The sequence below is a fragment of the Trachurus japonicus genome, chromosome 17 (assembly GCF_045865225.1).
Source record: "Trachurus japonicus isolate A0001 chromosome 17, Traja_1.0".
Taxonomy (NCBI): Eukaryota; Metazoa; Chordata; class Actinopteri; order Carangiformes; family Carangidae; genus Trachurus; species Trachurus japonicus.
In genome coordinates, this window is record NC_140923.1 from 25,169,520 (window position 1) to 25,188,762 (window position 19,243).

General features: G+C 42.3%; 2 protein-coding genes across 6 annotated transcripts; both read left to right on the forward strand.

The window, feature by feature from the left end:
- Positions 1-748: 748 nt before the first annotated feature.
- Positions 749-3,027, forward strand: rps15 (ribosomal protein S15). Its single transcript, XM_085804223.1, has 4 exons — positions 749-777; positions 1,202-1,287; positions 1,767-2,001; positions 2,870-3,027. Exons 1-4 carry the CDS (start codon positions 775-777, stop codon positions 2,981-2,983), a joined length of 438 nt encoding a protein of 145 aa, XP_085660349.1. The 5' UTR covers positions 749-774; the 3' UTR covers positions 2,984-3,027.
- Positions 3,028-3,633: 606 nt separating this feature from the next.
- Positions 3,634-17,951, forward strand: LOC146970678 (dipeptidyl peptidase 9). 5 transcript variants are annotated; one of them, XM_085804224.1, is made up of 21 exons: positions 3,634-3,753; positions 4,992-5,082; positions 5,234-5,472; positions 5,677-5,789; positions 6,162-6,335; positions 8,629-8,800; positions 8,999-9,109; positions 9,239-9,367; positions 9,468-9,529; positions 9,608-9,708; positions 11,370-11,547; positions 11,680-11,839; positions 11,986-12,065; positions 12,605-12,757; positions 13,069-13,204; positions 14,101-14,246; positions 14,372-14,518; positions 15,213-15,365; positions 15,791-15,933; positions 16,617-16,728; positions 16,817-17,951. In XM_085804224.1, exons 2-21 carry the CDS (start codon positions 5,027-5,029, stop codon positions 16,907-16,909), a joined length of 2,658 nt encoding a protein of 885 aa, XP_085660350.1. In that variant the 5' UTR covers positions 3,634-3,753; positions 4,992-5,026; the 3' UTR covers positions 16,910-17,951. The 5 variants fall into 5 exon arrangements, with proteins under 5 accessions (XP_085660350.1, XP_085660353.1, XP_085660351.1 ...); XM_085804227.1 differs by having other exon boundaries at positions 8,632-8,800; XM_085804225.1 differs by having other exon boundaries at positions 4,999-5,082.
- Positions 17,952-19,243: the final 1,292 nt, after the last annotated feature.

Below are 19,243 nucleotides of genomic sequence, written 5' to 3' on the forward strand. Positions count from 1 at the left end.
GCTGTGACCGCCGATCACTTTACACTTTGAAGGTGTCACATACCGAGTATTGTCTCTGTAATTCAGATATGTTCACGAAGTTTTTTTTTATTTCTTCAGAAGTCAAAATGCCATTTGCTAGTAGTGGTACATTTTGTCCAATGTTCATCTGAAAATGAAATGATGTGTAAAAGCACTCAAACAAGTTCCTGTGTCACTCCTTCTTTGAGGTTCCCCACTAGTTTGATCTTATTATAGGCTATCCTATGATCTTGTCATGTTTGTAAAATCATAATCTGGAAATAAATGTGTGTATGTGTGTGAGAGTGATAAACTGGGGGTAAATGTATGAAATAACATATAAAATATAAAATACTGGAGTAGTAGACTGCGTCAAACTAAGCATGATTAGCCTACTTTACACCTTTGGGCCTTTTATTAGCTAGAGCTGCATGTCATGTCCATGAAAAACATACAGTTACACAGGCCTTACTGTTTTTCTGTGTTTAGTGTTATCTCTTTGTTGTCTGTTCCCCTGGTAAACTGGAGTAAGACTGGGCTCCACTGTGATGCATAGAGACCATGTCAAAAACGGGACACGTTGGTAGAAACCATAGACTGTAAAAAGAAACCTGAGCCTGGTCACAAACCGCAGTAATTGGTACAACAGCACCACCTGCTGTCAACTTGAGGCACTGACGCCGGAAGACGCCACCGGATGTTTGCCTGAAATCGCGCGATATCAGGCCTAGCGAGACTTCTGACCGTTCTTTTCCCCCCGGAACATCAGGCAAGATGGTAGGTACAACACCGATCTGGAGCCGCGTCAAAACATAATCTATATACATCTGAGCTCTGTGTCAAACATTTACAATGGCTGAATGTATCATCTGACAGTTTCATACGTCCAGTGTCCTATTAGCAGAAAATCGTTGGCCAAAATGTCGGATATATCTGTGTTTGTAGGCTGTGTATTAGCCTGGGCTAACACCATCTGTAGCTAAGCTAACCCGGTGCTTCTACACAGTCGCGCACTGTTAATTAAACATGGCCTGCCTTTATAATGTCCCTGCAATGTCCATGTGAGCGTTAACGAACTATCCCGTTGAACTATGCCCGTGACGCCGAAGGCAGTCGTGGGTGTAGCAGCTTTGCTTCATAAAGTGACGGCTAGCTGTAGGCTAATGACTGACCGGGACTCATCCATGTCTGTCTCTTCCAGGCGGATACCGAGATCAAGAAGAAGCGTACCTTCAGGAAGTTCACCTTCAGAGGTGTGGACCTGGACCAGCTTCTGGACATGTCCTAGTAAGTCGGACACGTAATGTCGCTGTATTGCTGTCAGCTCTGGCACCGTGATCTCCTGCTTGTGTCAGACTCGATCAGTTTTGTCAAAAACCTCGATGTACCCACAGGAATGACAGGGGCATTTTAACATATCTAAATGCATGACCTGCAGTTGTTGGCATCTTTTTAATCCTGTCATAGCAAGCTGTAGTACATCAGTGATTATCTCTAGTCAGCAGAGGCCTTTAGAGACTAACTCTATCTTATCATAATATAAAGTTATCTCAAACATTCATACCGGTAGTTATGTGCTGACCAGTCAATTTATTTTCAATTTTAGATCTGTACAAAGAAACTCTAGAGATTATGCTGATGGTGGAAATAGGAACTGCTCTTCAGTTGACAACTGTACATAATCTGTCTGTCTTTGAAAATGTAGCTTTTGCCACAGTGGTTGTCAGGGGGTTTCATGGGCATCACTCTCCTCCCTTCCTCTATAGTGAGCAGCTGATGCAGCTGTACTGCGCCCGCCAGAGGAGGAGGCTGAACCGTGGCCTGCGCCGCAAGCAGCAGTCCCTCCTGAAGCGCCTGCGCAAGGCAAAGAAGGAGGCTCCCCCCATGGAGAAACCAGAGGTGGTGAAGACCCATCTGAGGGACATGGTCATCCTGCCTGAGATGGTCGGGTCCATGGTTGGCGTGTACAACGGCAAAACTTTCAACCAGGTTGAAATCAAGGTGAGATGCTATTTGGTTAGGTGTGAGCCGAACCTAGGCTTTTATGGACAACCACAGGTTCACCTTTCATGTGTCAATTGAGATAAGGTTTAAATGGACATTGGAAGAAGACTTATTTCAAGATAAACTAGACACTGCTCCAGGCTTCTCATATTTGTCCCGCCCTACATTTGATGTGTACACTACAATACTTGTAGCAGCAAATTTGATACAGATTTACTTTTTTACTCTGAACCTTTTATCATCTAATCATTAGGCATATAACTGGTCTTGTTTCGTTGCTGTTCGGGCATTATCAACACTAAGTGTTGTGTATATAAGTTGAGATTGGTGCGTCGGGAGCTATTTATTGAATGCTGTATATGAATAGATCGATACATCTTAAATGAGCTGGAAAATACTAAAGTTGATACAGATGTTGGAATAATATCTTTGGCAAATTCTTGATCCACCCAGTTTATATGTATTGTGCTTTAAATCTTTTGTGACTTTCCTCAGTCACCCTTTGTTCTAAGCTATATTTCATTAAAAGGTCCCACAGTGAAATAATCAAATTTCCCTGTTTATAACAAGTCAAAAATAGACGAGTGATAACAATTGATTTTGTTCAATATGAATGCAGGATGCTGCAGATGCAGCATTGGATGTACATAGTGTTTATCCTGCCAAAACAGGGCCAAAGTCGGTCAAGTTTACATGCATGCAGAGCCACTTCTTGCATCATAGCTTGTGTGTTGTCGATGGGGCTTTTATTTTGAATGCCAGTTTCCTAAGTAAATACATCCCTCACCATGACCATCTCTTATTTCAGTTGTCTGTATTTTTTACATATTAAATTATAACTTAATGTCTTTTTTCCCCTCCACAGCCCGAGATGTGTGGTCACTATTTGGGCGAGTTCTCCATCACCTACAAACCAGTCAAACACGGTCGCCCCGGTATTGGAGCCACACACTCTTCTCGGTTCATCCCTCTGAAGTAGAATGGCTGTATTCTTTGTATAAATAAAAAAAACTGGGTGCTCCACTCATCTTGTCTCCTTCCCTTTCTTCTGCATACTGTTTCAAAATGAAGATGAATTACAAAGTGTTTTAAGCTTGAGTTTTCAAACATTTTCAGTAAATGGCATGGGAGTCTTAAATGACCATAATCCACAAGATAGGTTGTGCTTTGTAACAAGTTGAAAATTGTGGAAAAGCAGCAGAGTTGTTGTTCTGTCATTTACAAAAACTCTCAACATGGTATAACATGATGGATATTAAAAATAAAACATGCTCTAGATGCCCACTGATAGATGGATTGAATTCATTAATTTAATAGGGGAGGGATCATTTACTAAATCCTGTAGCTTCAGGAAATACATAGCTTCAATACACTGTGGTGTGTTTTAGTTGTTCTACTTGAAATTTACATTTGCAAGAAGGCGATACCTCTGATCTAGTGTATGTTAAAATAGTTTAAATTACCGTGTGGGTGGAGGTTGGCCTGTGGGTCACGGACCCCCCCACCACACGCCTCCCTGCCCCGCCGCTGACGCCTCCTCGGAGCGGCGGTGCGGCCCTGAAAACGCTCCGGCGTGTGTTGCTCTCCTTGGACTGAAGGTTCCTCCTCTTTCCGATCCGAGAGCCAGGCAGCTACATTTTGTGTGGCCGCTCTGGGCCATGGATACAACCTTTAGCAGTGGCAAAATCTGTTTATTGACACCACGCTAATACAGTCTAGAAGTTGGTCAAAGAAACAGTGACCAGGTTGGTAAGTATTTTCCTTGATTTTAGCTTGTTCCGTGAGGACGGTCGTATGAGCTCCTGTGATTTTATTATTTTTTAAGAGAAAGCCAGAAACCGCCAGCTAGCGGTTAGCTGGTTTTGAGCTAGGCTAGCGGTAGGTAGCTAGTTAGCTTCAGAGCGAAAATGACAGAAGAGAGCTGTCATGTCAAAATATACCCAAGCAGGTTTTTTTAAACATAGACACTGCTTTACACCTGTCATTTCCCAACACCTCGGGGTTTTGTCATTCATTGCTAAATGTAACGTTAGAGCCGTTGAAGTGTTGACACAAATGAATTTGCCGGTGTTTTTCCCAGTGTCACTGACTAGTTGAAATCCGAGAACAAAGATCTATTGTAGGCTAGCTAACTGTTAACATTAACGGTACCTGTGTTTTATATTTGACCCGACTTGTACCCACTCTTACTATTTGCTAGAGAAAAGCTCTGAAGTCACAGCTCCACCAAACAGGGCCCTTTCGTGTGTAAGGTTACAAGTTGTAGAGTAATTCCTTCCATTTTAACATATTTTCCATAACAACACAAACCGCGGTCAATAAAAGTTGAATGTTTTCGGGAGGTTTTCTAAAAGAAGACAGCCAGTAGTATTGATGCACTTCCTCCTGTCCACACAGATAAAAAGTCAGATCTACATTATGAGTGATCTCCATTCATAAATAGATACCATCAGCCCACGCCTCGTTCTGATCTCCTGAGCAGCTGCTGGTTTGTGTGTTTGTTGTGGGCTCAGTGTTTCCTTTACACAGACCTAAGGTGCCTCACCACCACAAATGTCAAACACTTTCCTAACACTGGAATAAGAAATGTACTGAAGTCTGTGATCTTTCTCACTGATCCCTCACACAACACAGATCATAAAGGAAGGAATGTGGGGTATTCCCTAAGTTTTCACAGCAGCAGAGTTGGACTTACATCAGTTGTTTCACATGGGACATTTAACAGGAATTCTCTGGTCTGGTCAATAGCTCCAGGTTTCTTTACAGTGGAGCCTTGTGAATGATTTATGTTTTTTCCAGTTCTCCTCAAGGCACATTGTAGTCTGAGGATTGCAAAGACTGTGAAATGTAGTGTTATCTGCCAAGTGAAACGACTAATGCTCTCAAAAGTATGTTCATTTCAGGAATCGCTCTCATAATGGTTAACGGTACTTGTTGGTCTCTATTTAAGGATTCTGGATGATATTAACAGTGTACTTTGTTCATAGGTTACAGAATTGGAGTGAGGCGTGTTGACCGGTGAATGCATAGAGTCAAGAGGGTCAAACTTTGTGACACTAAAGAGGGTATCTGGAAAAGGTATGGCATGGCGCTACGTCTCCTTTTAACTGCTTTGTTTCAGAAGATGGATGTTTTAAATGTTTTTATTCCAATAAAGGAATGCACAAGTGCAGGTGTGTCTGAGTGTGGCTACCACCACTTATCAATCCTTTCTTATGTCAACATGCAGCTGTGTGACAGTGAGCATGACGGCTGTGGACGGCCTTTCGCACAGTACGGAGGTGGTGGAGATGGAGGATGTCCCATCCCAGTACTTTGTTGAGAAACACTCATGGGAGGGCCTGCGTGACATTATCCACTGTAGCAGGAAGTACTCGGGCATGATTGCTAATAAGGCCCCCCATGACTTCCAGTTCGTGCAGAAGAAGGATGAGAATGGACCCCATTCCCATCGGTTGTACTACCTCGGTGAGCAGACAATCCTCTACATCGACTTATAATTTGTATTCTCTGTATACTGCAGCCCATGTGTTCTTCTTTCACTTGACATTGGCCATGTTTTCTTACTTCAGACAGGAGAATACGACTGTCTCGTGACATTATAACAGATATTTTGTGAATCTATCGAGACGAAGCCTTTTCATTTTTGCCTCTTTTCCATGTGCCTCCCAGGAATGCCTTATGGGAGCAGAGAGAACTCATTACTCTACTCAGAAATCCCCAAGAAGATCCGTAAAGAGGCCCTCTTAGTGTTGTCGTGGAAACAGATGCTGGATCACTTCCAGGTGAATTCCCCCTCTCTTCCTGTTCGTGCCAATACCAAATAGCAAACAGTGGTGCGTCTTACAAATGGGGAACATAAGTGGTCCTTGAAGGTGTGGCAGTATTGCTTTTTATAGCACCACAAAAATGTTATGAAACGCCAAAAGATTAAGCAACCATGGCAGAAACTATGAGAGGAATGCTTGTACTGTACAACCATTATGTGGATATTTGATCTAGGCGGGGATGGATCTAAGAATGTGGTTCTGTATTTTATAGTAATAATACTGTATTAGCTCACGACGTGTGTTAACCTAGCAGGCTTGTGTAGAGAAGATCTTCTCATTCTATTGGAAATATGCATTCATCTTTTGTTTTTCCTATCTGTTCTTAAGGCTACACCGCACCAGGGGGCTTATTCCCGGGAGGAGGAGTTGCTGAGAGAACGTAAACGTTTGGGAGCGTTTGGTATCACCTCATATGACTACCATGCTCAGACGGGCCTGTTCCTCTTCCAGGCCAGCAATAGCCTCTTCTATTGTCAGGATGGAGGCAACAATGGCTTCATCGTGAGTATAATACAGATTTTCCCCCTTTAAAGTGAAATTCCGGCGTAAGTGTAAACCATGGTCAAACACACCGTAACACCGAGTTAGACCCCCCCTCGAGAGATCAATTTGCCCGACCGCTACATTCACGAGATCCACCAACTTCAGCAAATACCGCAATATCGCCACACACGGCGCTGTCCGGATCCACTGTCTGACCGCAACCAAAACGCCACCATTTGCCCAAAATAATGCTCAGAACTGCACCAAATGTCATCAATAGTACACACAGGGTCCCAGCACGTAGTACGAGTTGTCAAACATCTGCTAGCTTTGCCTGTTTTCTTTAGCAAGGAGATGCAACTCAACTCACCTACTTCTCCTCCGGGAGCCGCTCGTTGGTGAGGAAGCCCTGACGAGTCGATCACCGAGTGCACCGGAGTTCCGCAGCTCAATCAACAATTACCTCATGGAAATACAATCAGAGTTTTTTTTTTTTATATCTTGCATATCACTTTATAACTATTATTATCGAGTGCTGGCCACGATATAGGCGCAAATGAGCATTTTTAAGAGCTGCGGAACTCCTGTGCACTCGGTGATCGACTCGTCAGGGCTTCCTCACGAACGAGCGGCTCCCGGAGGAGAAGTAGGTGAGTTGAGTTGCATCTCCTTGCTAAAGAAAACAGGCAAAGCTAGCAGATGTTTGACAACTCGTACTACGTGCTGGGACGTGCAGTTCTGAGCATTATTTTGGGCAAATGGTGGCGTTTTGGTTGCGGTCAGACAGTGGATCCGGACAGCGCCGTGTGTGGCGATATTGCGGTATTTGCTGAAGTTGGTGGATCTCGTGAATGTAGCGGTCGGGCAAATTGATCTCTCGAGGGGGGGTCTAACTCGGTGTTACGGTGTGTTTGACCATGGTTTACACTTACGCCGGAATTTCACTTTAATTCAGAATCCCTTTAAAGATTTAATTCAGAGCAAGCTAATGAAATCTGAAAGGTTCAGACTAACACAGTGCAGAGGTGCTCTGAATACACAATCTGTGACTTAACTTAAATAGTTTGTAGACATTTATACAAAGAATAATAGAAGCATCTGCTAGGTGAATCTATTTAAAAATGTTCTGCCTTTCAGTGAACAAAATGCATTGTGGCTCTATTCTTTATCATTGTATTGTCATCTCATCCACTTATTGGACATAATTAATGCACTATTGTGTGTTGCCAAAGATTTAAATCCAAAATGTTTGAGTGCTGATTGTATTTTTAATGGCATAGACTCCTGAACTGCCACAAAGCTTGCCTAAGGGATGTAACAGATATCAAGGGAGGAAAGACGATCATGAGACTAAATTCTGTTTTCCATTGTCCACTGCTTTGGGTTTTGTGCCCTTCCCAGATGTCGTTGAACTTAGTGTGTTGTTTTTGAATGGTAACTTAACCATAAATCCTAGCTGAATGAAACATAAGACGCAGTTTCTTTTAAGGCCATTACAGAGGCACTAGATAAGTTCTGTGGGAACTTTGGAGCCCAGGGATTTTAAGTTTTCAACAGTTAATGGTCATCGACTTGTGATTGTAGTTGATCTTACACAATACAGTTGGTTTGAACCTGAGATACTGATAAGAAATGAATACATCTTAAGGACCCCCCCCTCCAAATTATCTTGTGCATCATGTTTTTGTGCCTTTTGAAATTTATCAAGTCATAGGACGCCCTGGTGGTTCAACTGGTGGAGAACATACTATGTAGGCTCAGTCCCTGTCTCTCTCCCCTAACTTTTGCGTTCCTCGCTCCATGTCTCCAAAAAAGTGTAAAAAAAAAACGTAAAAATGCAGAAGTCTCTTTTTCTTCCCCGTCTTTCTGTCTACACTGTATTTGGTGCATAGTGTTAGTGAAGTGGGTAGTTGGAACGACATCCTTTTTTGAAGGGTTTAACAAAGAGTAGCAGCGTTGTATCAAGTTCATATTTACTCAACGGCTTATACATTTAAAAACATCAAAAAAGTATAATAAATAAAGTGCTATTTTTGTGGACAAGGCATGTGTTACCTAGAAGTGAAGCTGAAGAAATTTGACTGGAGGAGATGAGTATTGAGTTGAGTATTGGGGAAAGCATTTTTGCACTTTTGAAGCAGTTTAGAAAGGGAGCCGGTCTGTTCTCCATTGCAGCATATGCTGCTAAATCTTTTTAGAATTCCTGCTGATTCAAGGTGCACCTGACTGTGATCAACCTTCTCCTTCTGTAATATCTTTGCATGTCCTGCTCCTGTCTCCCCATGACTGAGATTGTTTGTTTTGGTTTTAGCAGTCTGCTCCTGTAAAGCCTGTGGAGATCAAGACTCAGTGCTCAGGGACCCGTATGGACCCCAAGGTCTGCCCCGGAGACCCCGACTTCATAGCCTTCATCAACAACAACGACCTGTGGATAACTAGCATTAAGACGGGCGAGGAGAGGAGACTCACTTACTGCCACAAAGGTCTGAAGTTTTTCATTTGAGTTAAATAATTAAGCAGTAAGATGTAATAAGCTTCACTTGCTCTGCATTTAATACCCTCTTTAACTAATAGTAGTACAACTAATTCAGTCTCAGTTTAAGCTACATGCAGGAAAACGTATTTGATCACTATACTTTATTGTTAGACCGCTAACATTACATATTTGCATATTTTTTCAGGTGTGGATAATGTCAAGGAGGACCCCAAATCTGCAGGTGTAGCAACTTTTGTCATCCAGGAAGAGTTTGACCGTTTCACCGGCTACTGGTGGAGTCCCTCAGCAGTGAAAGGTCAGCAAATATACCCAACTTGTTCACTCATAAGACAGTGTTTCTAGGTATTCATAGTTCTGTTTGTGTGTACACTCTATTTTCCTTTACACGCTCTCTTTGAATTGATTCTATTTCTCTCCCTGTCAGACCCCGATGGAGGTAAAACCGTGTATCTTCTGTATGAAGAGGTGGATGAGACGGAAGTAGAGATTATTCATGTTCCATCTCCAGCGCTGGAGGAGCGTAAAGCAGACGCATATAGATATCCTCGAACAGGTCAGTGTAACCTTGTGCACCGTGTCTACGCTAATTTGGATAGTTTTAGTTTAGTTTGAATAGTTTTATTAACCCTAACCCTGATGTCTTTGTTTCACAGGTAGCAAAAATCCCCAGGCTACCCTTAAACTGGCAGAGATAAAGACAGACCATCAAGGAAGGGTGAGTTCTTCATGATCCGTCTTTTTTCTCCAATATGATAATGAGACTCCACTAATGTGTTTCTGGTTGTACTTGCAGATTGTGAGCACGCAAGACAAAGAACTGGTCGTCCCATTTACCTCTTTGTTTCCTGGGACAGAATACATCGCCAGAGTAGGATGGACAAGTGACGGCAAATAGTGAGTGTTACAACCTAAATTTTGACTCTGTTGTTCACATTGTGATGCTGTCTTTCTCAAAATAAACCACCAGAAGTCCCAGAGCCTGTTAATGGAGCATCAATAGTGACACATGGATAATATTATCGTAACTGGCAACATTTTGAATACTTATTATTTCCAGTGGAGCAGTTGCTTCCAAAATTGTTAAAGGGGAACTATGCAAGTCCGGTGGCTTTTCCGCTGTTTTGGTAACGCTCCTCTCGTCCATGTGCATTTGTTTACAACAAATCTGGCGAAAAATCAATACATGGAGCAGTGGATAACGTTATATAACATATACCAGGGCTCCAGACTAACTTTTTCTACCAGGAGCACAGTGGCCCCTAACTAAAAATTTTAGGAGCGCAAGCAGAAAATTTAGGGGCGCACACCGAAATCGACTTGCAGAGTAAATTTTCACATTTCCTCTAATTTTCACTGTATTACTGATAAATACTTTGATAAATGCAGAAACTATAATGTTTTGAATTCACATTTTGGTGTGCAACAGTATCTGACCAATAACAGAACAAGTAGACACACCACATGTGGTAAACTACAAAAAATATCGCGGGTGACGTTCAGCACACACACACACACACACACACACACACACGGGTCGCCGGTCTGTGTGTCTCCTGCTGTTTCACACGGAGCTCTCCTGTGGAAAGACGTCTCCTCCAAGATGCAGAGAAGAGAAACACACATTTATTTTCACACATTAGCCAATCACAGTGGTCATTAAAAAAAAAAATCTGCAAATTTACTGGTGGCACATGCGCGAGTAGATGAAAAATTTACTCGCACTGTCTCAAATTTTAGTCGCAAAATGCGACCATTTAGTCGCAGTCTGGAGCCCTGTATATGATGTTACAACGTGTGTATTTGTGTAATCTTAACCGTCATAAACAAAAGATTGCCGGTTAGGGAGCGCGTTTGTGTCACGGTGTGACCAATTAACTACACTGATGTTGCAAGGTTGGTTTTCAGCCGTGAGACGCCAGGTGGTCACAAGTCATGTAGTTCAGGGGTTCTCAACTAGTCTCACTCTGGGACCCACATTTTAAGTTGCGACCCACTTTTATAGAATTCAAACCAAGATTTTTTTTGAAAAGCCTTTAAAAACTCATTTTGCTCTTTATTGAGCAAAGTGCATTTCAGAGCACATGAATGAAACTGAGGAGGACCATGACAGCTGCATGTACGGAAGTGAATAAAAAAATAATGCATTCAGGCCACATTAATAAGAAACTGATATCTTTGCATTCAGAGCAAATGGAGCAAATAATAAGAAACTGAGGAGGACCTTTACAACTGCATGTGTTCACGTGACGCATGCCTTTCAATATAAGTTATTTTTCAAAATAAAAGACATGCCAACATCAGATGTGCATTAAATATTATTTACTTTTTTGACCAGCTGTCCGCGACCCATCCAGAACGGGTCCGCGACCCACTTTTGGGTCCCGACCCACCAGTTGAGAACCACTGATGTAGTTAACTATCACAACTAGTCCGGAGCTTTTTAGTTAAGGTAAAAATGTAGCATAGCCACGGGAGAAATCCTGCTTAGTTCCTCTTTCTTTAAGTCTTCAAATAAAAAGCATAATTTCGAGTTCTGTTGTTTTGTGTGCCCCCAGTGGCTGGGCAGTGCTTCTGGACCGCAGTCAGAGGAGACTGCAGCTGGTCCTGCTGCCCCCGGCCCTCTTCATTCCCGTCACAGATGACCCAGCTCAGAGGCAGGAGAGTGTGGAGGCCGTGCCCACGAACACACAGCCGTACATCATCTACGAAGAGACCACCGATGTCTGGATTAATGCAAGTCTTTTCACATTCCACTCTCTTTGGTTATCTGTCCTGCTTATAAGAGAAGAAAGTGTTGTAAGGTTTTTCTGATATAATTGTTCAGGCAACTCGCTAACTGCTCTTCTTCTTCTTCTTCTCCCACAGGTTCATGATATATTCTATCCCTTTATTCAAACGACAGAGGATGAGTTTTCTTTCATTTGGGTGAATGAGTCGAAAACAGGTTTCAGCCACCTGTATAAAATCACATCTCTGTTACAACCCGGCTGCTACCACTGGACAGAGGACTACCAACACATAGAGGGTGAGGAACAAGGAGATGCTCCTGTTTTTTTTTTTTTTTTTTTTTAGGATGACATTTGTCAAATAGTCACGTAGCTGTGTGTTTTACGTCATAGTTTTCGGTATGTCAAGGAGCATGTTGATTTCTCTTATCTGTTTTTTTTCCAGGAGACTTCAAATGTGCAATCAAGGAGGAGATTACATTGACCACTGGAGAATGGGAAGTGTTAGCAAGGCATGGCTCCAAGGTTAGACAACGTCTCTCAGTGTTGGATATGTGAGCTTCATACCTATAAAAGATGCACAGATGTAAAGAGTGCCGTCTAACTTGACTCCGCGCATCAGTTTTGAAATGAAACAGTGCTTATGCAGCTTAAAGTCCTGACTCTCAACTTTAATTTGAGGGCATGGATGTTTACATCAGATGACGGACTTTGGCAACTGATCGACATCTGCTGACACAGGCTATCTTCCCTGTTGATGCTCTGCCAGGCTTCTGCTGCAGCCACCTTTGCTTCTTGCTACTTTTGGGGATTTTTGCCTCCATCTGGTCCTCTGCAACACGGTGTTTCTGCATTGTGGAACTGAGCAAAAAGAAAAACTGTAACACCAAACACTAAAAGCTGTTATAACCTCTAAAAACTGATTTAAAACCACCACTGTCCTAATACTTCCTGACTGAACTGTTTACCGGTATTTGAACTGCAGAATTTCTCAGGCTAGGAATTATGAATTGATATTTAGTAAAGTATACTTTTTCATTTTTCTATTTTCTCTCTCTTGCTAGATCTGGGTGAACGAGGCAACAAAGTCGGTGTACTTCCAGGGCACCAGAGACACTCCTCTGGAGCACCACCTCTATGTGGTCAGCTATGACTCACCTGGAGACGTGGTCAGACTAACAAAGCCTGGCTTCTCTCACAGCTGCTCCGTTAGTCAGGTAACACCATTCATTTATTCAACCTCCAAAAATCTATACATAGACATTTGACATTCACAGTTTTCAATCGTGCTGCAACATTTTATGTTGTTTTGATATAGTCATTGATATGACTTGAAATAGAACTAAACTAAAGTGCCCTACAACTAATAATGCAGATTTGGGGAGACTGGTTGCAGTACGTGGTGTAGCATTGTAATTGCATCACGTAGTCTCACAGCATTTCAGTTCTCCCATTGTCCTTGTAAATGTTTATTCTATTTATACTTGAACCTCTGTTTCTCTGCCCCTGTCTCTCTCTCTCTTTGCAGAACTTTGACTTTTTTGTCAGCCACTACAGTAACGTGAGTACGCCTCCATGTGTTCACGTCTACAGACTGACCAGTTCAGAAGGTGACCCACTACACATGATACCTGAGTTCTGGGCCAGCATGATGGAGTCACCAGGTAAACACAATGTAGACAAGAAGTGACTTGTTGCAACATCAAAATATTTATTTTGACGTCATTAAAAGCTTTTCTGTTGTTGTATTGAGTCAAGAGTCAATCAAATACCAGATCCTGGGGTAAAATGTTCCTTTACATATAATGGATTTACCAACCAGGTAAATTAACAGTACCATAAATTACAAATGTAATAATAATATTTTTTTTAAAAGAAGGCCATAAATTGGCAAGCAGATTTGATTCTCATTCAGCACGTAGGGATTTCATTTACATAATTGATCTCATTTAGTTTGTCTTAGAGAGCAGTCTGGCCAAGTGTGAAGGTTGGCCACCTATCTGTGGTTTTATTTTTGGAACAATCAATAGAGCCCAGTCTGGCTTTGATTAGATCAAGGACGGTGAGTTTGATCTACAGTGCCGTCCTCCAGACAATCCTGACAGCAATCAGATAGTGTGGTGCTCAAACATATGGGTCATCATGAGCACTTTGTCAGAATTGCTTGTTGTTTATAATTGATTTCAAGTAGCAAGACTTAGAGGGCAGTTCTTTTCTGTCTCTTGTGCATATCCAAATGTTTCTGCTTTGTCAGAAATGAAGGAATCACAGGTTAAGTGCAACCCAGACCACAGTCAGGGCTTTTGTCATTAAATGTGCATAAAACGCCTCATTACGGAAGACAACAAACATGCCCTCAGTGTCACGATGTGACTTTTTTTTTTTTTTTTTTGGTGTTCCAGAGTATCAGTAGCTTTTCCCAAGAAAATGCATCACAGCCTACTCTACTGTCAACCTAAGTGTTTTTGCTGTGTTAAAGGTGAAGTTGCACATAGAGTTTACCCCACAAACCCTGGTATTTTATTAAACCAGCGTGCACACGTGTTTATGTGTCTTCCAGGTTGCCCAGGAGATTACAGTCCACCTGAGATTTTTGACTTTCCAGGGAAGTCAGGCTTCCAGCTTTACGGGATGGTATACAAGCCTCACAACCTGCAGCCTGGCAGGAAACACCCCACTGTGCTCTTTGTGTATGGAGGCCCACAGGTTGGTGACTAGGTCCATTTAATTGTTATTACCACTATGAAGCGGAGCTTTCTCATCTGTGTACTGTGTTAAGTTAAAAAAATCTTTGATGTTGTGACATTTTGTGTGTGTGTGTGCGTCTTCAGGTGCAGCTGGTCAACAACTCCTTCAAGGGGATGAAGTACCTCCGTCTGAACACGCTGGCCTCTCTGGGCTACGCTGTGGTTGTCATTGACGGGAGGGGTTCCTGTCAGAGGGGCCTTGAGTTTGAAGGAGCACTAAAAAACAAAATGGTAAGTACCGGTATGCCTGTGATAATTTAACACTGCAAATACTTTGTTAAAGCAGAAGTAAGCGATATTTTTGTGTTGATATAAGTCTTAAATAGTTATATCTTCCGACAGCAATCACTTACATAGAGTGTCTGGACCGAAACACTGGTCTCTCAGTCCCTCTGCTCTGCTCTGAGCCGAGGAGAAAACTTTTCTCGTATCCTACAAGTTTTATCCAATGAGGAGAGAGAATGGCATGAAGGGCTGTGTGTGCAGCCAAGGGATGCGCGTGAATGTGGTGACGTAGGGACGAGGACCAATAGATCCATGACGAGGGCGGGGGCTGCTAACTCCGTCGGCTGACAAGAAGTTATGCTGCGTTCAAGGCAACCCGTAACTCGTGTTTTTCCGACTTGTGAAGTCGTACCAGTTCGATCTGGTGCGAGTTCACGGGTCGGAAGTTACGAGTGGCCGTTATAGTGCACTTTCACAGGCAACAAGTCGGAGAAACGCGAGTTGCGGGTTGCCTGGAACGCTACAAAGTCGTAAGACGTGACTTGAAGCCGTAACTTACGGTTTCAAAAGCCTACCTGGAACGCAGCATTAGCCAAAACGACCGGATCGCTTACTTCTGCTTTAACTGATTTGCAGGGAAACAGAAAAAGTGAATGTCATAAGACAAAACACCAAACATGACTTACCGTTGTCTCTCCAGGGTCAGGTTGAGATCGAGGACCAGGTGGAGGGGCTGCAGTATGTGGCGGAGAAGTTTAACTTTGTGGACCTCAGCCGTGTTGCTATCCATGGCTGGTCCTACGGCGGTTTCCTCTCACTCATGGGTCTCATCCAGCGACCCAATGTCTTCAAGGTAAGGAGGCTGTTTCCACCCCTCAGCCATTTCTATCTTTAAACCGTGCACTCACTTTCTATCAGTCTCTACTGTCTCCTTTTGCCAGAAATTGTAACACACACCACAAGTTATTATCACTTGAACAAAATGAAAAACAAAAGCACGTGCTTAATTTTTGGATGTAAGATGTTTAATATCAATGGTGCAGGTGTAGTTGCAGCTTGCATCCACATGGTGTCTGTCTTGGACAGTGCTACAGTATGGTACTAACAGCCCTAATTCAGTGAATATACTGTATGTGCAGATGCAACCTCATGCTAAGAGGGATTGAAAGTTTAATTTACATACTAATATAATTTCTTTGCAGACAACTTTGCTTTCCAACTGAGCCATAAAATCAGTGTCAGAATTGACCATCCGTCTGTGTTGTGTTTTTCTACCAGCTGGCCATCGCAGGAGCCCCAGTGACTGTGTGGATGGCCTACGACACTGGCTACACAGAGCGTTACATGGATGTGCCTGAGAACAACCAGCAGGGCTATGAGGAAGGATCGGTGGCCTTGCATGTGGACAAGCTGCCCAGCGAGTAAGTACATGCACCTTTTAATGAGCTGACAAGAGTCCCTGGCTTTATGTGGGATTCAGACTGTATTTTAACCATCCTGCGTGTCAGTAACAGCATACATGTTTCTGTGTTTCAGCATTACTGTGGCTCCATTTCCTGCAAAGTCGTGATTCATATTCTTTTAAGTTAGTCTGACATGTGTTTGGACAAGTTTAGGGCAATATTTTTCACATTTATGGGTGCCATTCTTGTCCTAGATTTTTGTGGTAATCTTGGTTGTTCTCACCCTTTGCTTAAAATGTAACTGATGAGCTCAGAAGGTCTTTAATATGTAAAGTAATAAGTAGAGGGTTAGTTACAACTTAAAATTTGCAAGTGAGAAGTTATGAATGTGTGAGATGACAGACTAAATCAAACCTCACTGTTTATCAGCCGTGTTGATAGGCCTGACAGACAGATGGCATGTTGAAGCAATACTCTTGGATGCTGAGTTCATACCACAGATGCTTTCAGCTCTTCAGCTTTTCAAATTTGCATCTGTGTACGCTTTCCTTTTTCTAAGTATAAAGGAATGGGGAGTATTTAACTGCTAACTGTTGGGCAATATGCTATTTCAGGAATTGCACTGTTAATCTCTTCCTATGAAAGCCCATGAAAATCACTGTATGCATCATATTCTAAGCGTGTAATCTTTGTCATTTCAGGCCCAATCGTCTGCTGATTCTTCACGGTTTTCTAGACGAGAACGTGCACTTTTTCCACACCAATTTCCTAGTGTCACAGATAATCCGTGCTGGGAAACCTTACCAGCTTCAGGTAAGCATCACAAACCTCATACCGCAGTAATGGTTTTCATGGAAATATTACATAGGATAACTATGGTTACTCTGCTTCAATCGTCCAGGTCTACCCCAACGAGCGACACAGTATTCGCTGCCCTGAGTCTGGAGAGCACTACGAGATCATGCTGCTGCACTTTCTACAACAATACCTCTGAAATGAGACAACGGGAAGAAGTCAAGTCTAATTTCCCCTCTGTCCTCCTCTAATCCCTCCAGCTCACCACCCATCTTTACTCCCCCCGACCTCCCGATCCCAACCCACTGTCTCCAACTGTTCACCCTGTCGTGGAGAGACTGTCAGACACTCTGCAGCCACAAGCCACTCTCTCCCATGAACTAGTCATATCACTTCTCCACCTTTCTTCCCTCTTTCGCTCTCTCTGTCTCTTGTTCTGTTAGTCACTTGCTCGCCCTGTCTCCTCCATGCCCTTCCCCCTGTGTACAGTCTGGGGTATGGTTTACGAGCACAGAGATTTGGTGTTTCACCCTGAAAGCTGAACAAAGACAAGGACATATGGAGAAATATTTGCAGGCTGTGTCACATTGACTCATTGCTCAGCCACGTCCTCATCTGCAACCATGATGGTTTTTGCCAAATGTTATCGTGTTGTTTCCCCCCCTCGCCCCACCTGTTTATTCACTTGAGTCAGTGGTAGAAATGGGGTTACAGTTCACAGATATGAAATGGAATCTATAAACATATTTGCAGACATCAGCGCACATACACACTGTGTGTAAAATACAGTTTATTTCATAAATACACCCACAAGCACACTCACACAGACTTGCAATATCCACATATACTGTGAGTCTGTACCTGGCAGTTTGTGTAATGATGAAGAAAGGAAGAAAACCGTATCTCTTCCTCTGTCCACGTGTTTTAAGTGTGTGTTGTTTAAATAAAATATTTTTATGGATTTTTATTCTTTTTTTTTTTTTAATGACTGCTGACAAGCTGCTCATTGAAATTTTTGTGCCGTTTTCTCCCCTCACATGACATTGCTCGAGATATCTGCTTGCCTTCTTAACACATAATTTATATTTGCCAAAGTACCTCTTGACTCTTGATCATGCTGGTATTTCCTTTTTTTACTGCAATAAAGACAACAGGAGGGTGAGCACTGGAGTCTTACAACAGCTTTGTACCACCAGAATACAATTTGTACATGATAATAAATAAATGTATGAATCAATCAATCACATGCTCTTTTACTGCAGTCTTTTTATTCCACATGTTAAAGGTTACGTTCATACAGTCTATGGTTACGTTTGATAGCTGCAGAGTGTCTTGCTGTTTGTGTTTTGCAGGGTGCTGTGCTGCTTGTGCAAACTATTCTACTTGCCACTCCACTCAGAGCCACACTTGGAGCCTCTTGAGGTCTTCTTCAAAGTACTACACCAGACCAGACCTGCATCACTGGATACATCATCGTAATCTTGCACGAGTGAAGCAGCAGAGGCATGTTGCGCCTCCTGGTACCTCCCTTTGTGGACAGCACAGTTTCCATGGTAACCTCTTGATAATAAAGTTTCTTTATTTCCCGCCTTGATCCGAGGTTAACGTTACATAACGGGGAATCTGTAGCTCCGAAGAAGAGGAAAGTAATTTCAGTGCTACATGTGGTGCTTCTGATGAAACTTAAAAGAAGGAAGTAATACCAATTCGCTGAGGTAAACCATAGTAAACAGGAGGCTACAGCAAGTGGGGAGTTGCTAACTGGACTGCCTCCAGGCTAAGCTAACAAATACTGCACACAAGGTTGAGCTCATTTGTTTGTATGTTCAACAACAAATGAGCTAAACTCTAACGTGTTTGAAGAACAAGTTGTTGTTATACGAGGTTTTGAGTGCCGGGCTGTTTTTTTTTTTTGTTGCCTGCCTGTGATTTTCTGGAGTTAGCCTGTTGCCTAGTAACTGCTTCTGCTAGCTCAGCTCTGACTTTTTCTATGCTTTTTAGTTAGCATACAAGTAAGTTAGAGATAGGCTACATGGGGGGCACATACAATGTATGAAATTAAGGCAGATAGCCTAAATGTGGGTATTATAACTTAATGTTAATTTATGTTTCTTAATACATTTCAACATTTCAGGGATATATTGCACTTTCACTTGCTCTATTAACTTAAACCCCTTTAGCCACAATTACTTTACAAGTTCCTTTTTTCTTTTCTTTTTTTACTCCATTAGTAGATATGAAATGTTGATTTTTTTTTATCATTACACATTTTCAGCAGACATATCAAACATTTCATGATTTTATCTTATAGATATTCCTTTTTTCTATTTTTCTCCATGTTTTTGGTTGTAAAAAAAAACAAACAAGCAATGGGAGAAAGTGACACTGGGCTATGCAATGTGATGGTATTTCACCTTATTTTCAAGGTTAACATATCAAACAGTCTGTTACATGAGAAAAATAGCAACTTCCAACCACAACCAATTAGAGTAGTGAACCAGCCCTATAGCTACACCAGTAATATCCATAATAG

What these genes read in the sequence shown, in the direction of transcription:
- rps15 (XM_085804223.1), top strand. An exon ending in CAGCTTCTGGACATGTCCTA is followed by an intron (nt 1,288 to 1,766) that starts GTAAGTCGGACA and finishes CTTCCTCTATAG; the next exon opens with TGAGCAGCTGATGCAGCTGT. An exon ending in TCAACCAGGTTGAAATCAAG is followed by an intron (nt 2,002 to 2,869) that starts GTGAGATGCTAT and finishes TCCCCTCCACAG; the next exon opens with CCCGAGATGTGTGGTCACTA.
- LOC146970678 (XM_085804224.1), top strand. Translation starts at nt 5,027, where the DNA reads ATGCATAGAGTCAAGAGGGTCAAACTTTGTGACACTAAAGAGGGTATC. An exon ending in AGATGCTGGATCACTTCCAG is followed by an intron (nt 5,790 to 6,161) that starts GTGAATTCCCCC and finishes TCTGTTCTTAAG; the next exon opens with GCTACACCGCACCAGGGGGC. An exon ending in GAGCACTAAAAAACAAAATG is followed by an intron (nt 14,519 to 15,212) that starts GTAAGTACCGGT and finishes TTGTCTCTCCAG; the next exon opens with GGTCAGGTTGAGATCGAGGA.